General features: G+C 38.1%; 1 protein-coding gene across 1 annotated transcript in view; it reads left to right on the top strand.

Moving 5' to 3' along the window:
• LOC108626223 (uncharacterized) overlaps nucleotides 1–1,384 on the top strand; it is a 118,640-nt gene that overhangs the window by 76,398 nt on the left and 40,858 nt on the right. Inside the window, exon 4 of the mRNA XM_018026795.2 lies at nucleotides 637–770. Coding sequence (XP_017882284.1) covers nucleotides 637–770 — 134 coding nt within the window. The remainder of the gene's footprint in view (nucleotides 1–636; nucleotides 771–1,384) is intronic.

The raw sequence follows: 1,384 nt of genomic DNA, 5'->3' as shown, positions 1-1,384 counted from the left end.
CAATTTTCATTATTAATTCTATTTAATATTTAATTCATATTTCTATATTCATATTTAATTATTCAATTTTAAATATAATAACAGAAAATTTAATTCAATGTATTATTTGCTACATACATAGATTATTCTTGTTCCAATAGCAGATTAAAAACGTTTTATGGCAATATGAAATTGTGGGACCGTTCTAAAGTTATCGAAAACGGTAGTATTAATAAATATCCGTTTCGTTCTAAGTAAGCTTGAAAAGGAGAACGACGGGATATTTAAGCGATTATGAAACAAGCTACCCAGTTGAGAATATTAGGGTTTTTGCAACCGATCACGGAGTTTTCGTAAAGTAAAGAGAAGAAGCTTAATATCGCTCGATTTTCCCGTCTATGCGTGGTACCTCGTATCTACGTATTATACGGCCGTACCCGCCGATGAGAAATATCATAAAGCTAACCACCTAATCTGTTCCTCATTGCTGCTTGAATATTGGATAAGTTCAGCAGTAAACGGGCAAAATAGTGGGATAACGTTGCCCGGTATCGTTTCGACGGCGCGCGGAACAACCGTCCGCTCGTTTGCAATAAGTAGAAGATACATAGACGCAAACACGGGAGCGTGCACGTTCACGGAATTATTATGTTTCAGCCCTGCCCGACGGTACGCCCATTATCGTATCGGAACGCGAACGTTACGACGTGGGAGACACTTTGAGGGCGAATTGTAGCTTGCCACCCTCGAAGCCACCGGCTGATCTCTCATTCACTCTGAACAATGTGGCGGTAAGTGATACCTATTATACACGCGTCATTATCGAATCCCTAGTTAAGGGAGCTGCCATGAAATTAATGGTTTAAGAGCGTTTCTATATACAACCCATCCCTGTCTAAGGTTATTGATTCAGATGTTCAATGCACAACGTAGATCGTTGCTTAAGTGCTTCCGATGTACTTATAGTGTCTTATGTGATATTGTTCTTTAATTGCTTGATTCGAATTTTAATATTAATTGCTCGATTCTTACAATGAAAGTGGCAGAGACTGCCTTTTAGATTCAAGGAAGATCGTTCGTACAAAAAATCTTAATCGGTTTTGAATTTTGCATATGCGAATTCCAATTTGTATGAAAATTTTATTAACAGACATTACCGAAGTGGTTAGGTACTCGAAATCGTGGCACGGAGTGTCTTTAAAAATCGATGGCGCACAGTCCGAGGTACCTAAAATTTTCACGAAGTAAAATCTTCCTCAAGCACCGCGGCGTCAACTTCCACAGGCCGCAGAACTTTTTCTTAAACTTTAAACGCTTTCCCGTGTCATCGAAAACAATTTTCACTGCTGACGTTAGATACCCTGTACATAGAATATTTATATATACATATATACACATATATATA

The sequence above is a fragment of the Ceratina calcarata genome, unplaced genomic scaffold, assembly GCF_001652005.2.
Source record: "Ceratina calcarata isolate Rehan_Ccalc_2016 unplaced genomic scaffold, ASM165200v1 scaffold39.2, whole genome shotgun sequence".
NCBI lineage: Eukaryota > Metazoa > Arthropoda > Insecta > Hymenoptera > Apidae > Ceratina > Ceratina calcarata.
Note: the sequence above shows the minus strand (reverse complement) of the source record. Positions and strands in the feature narration are given on the sequence as shown.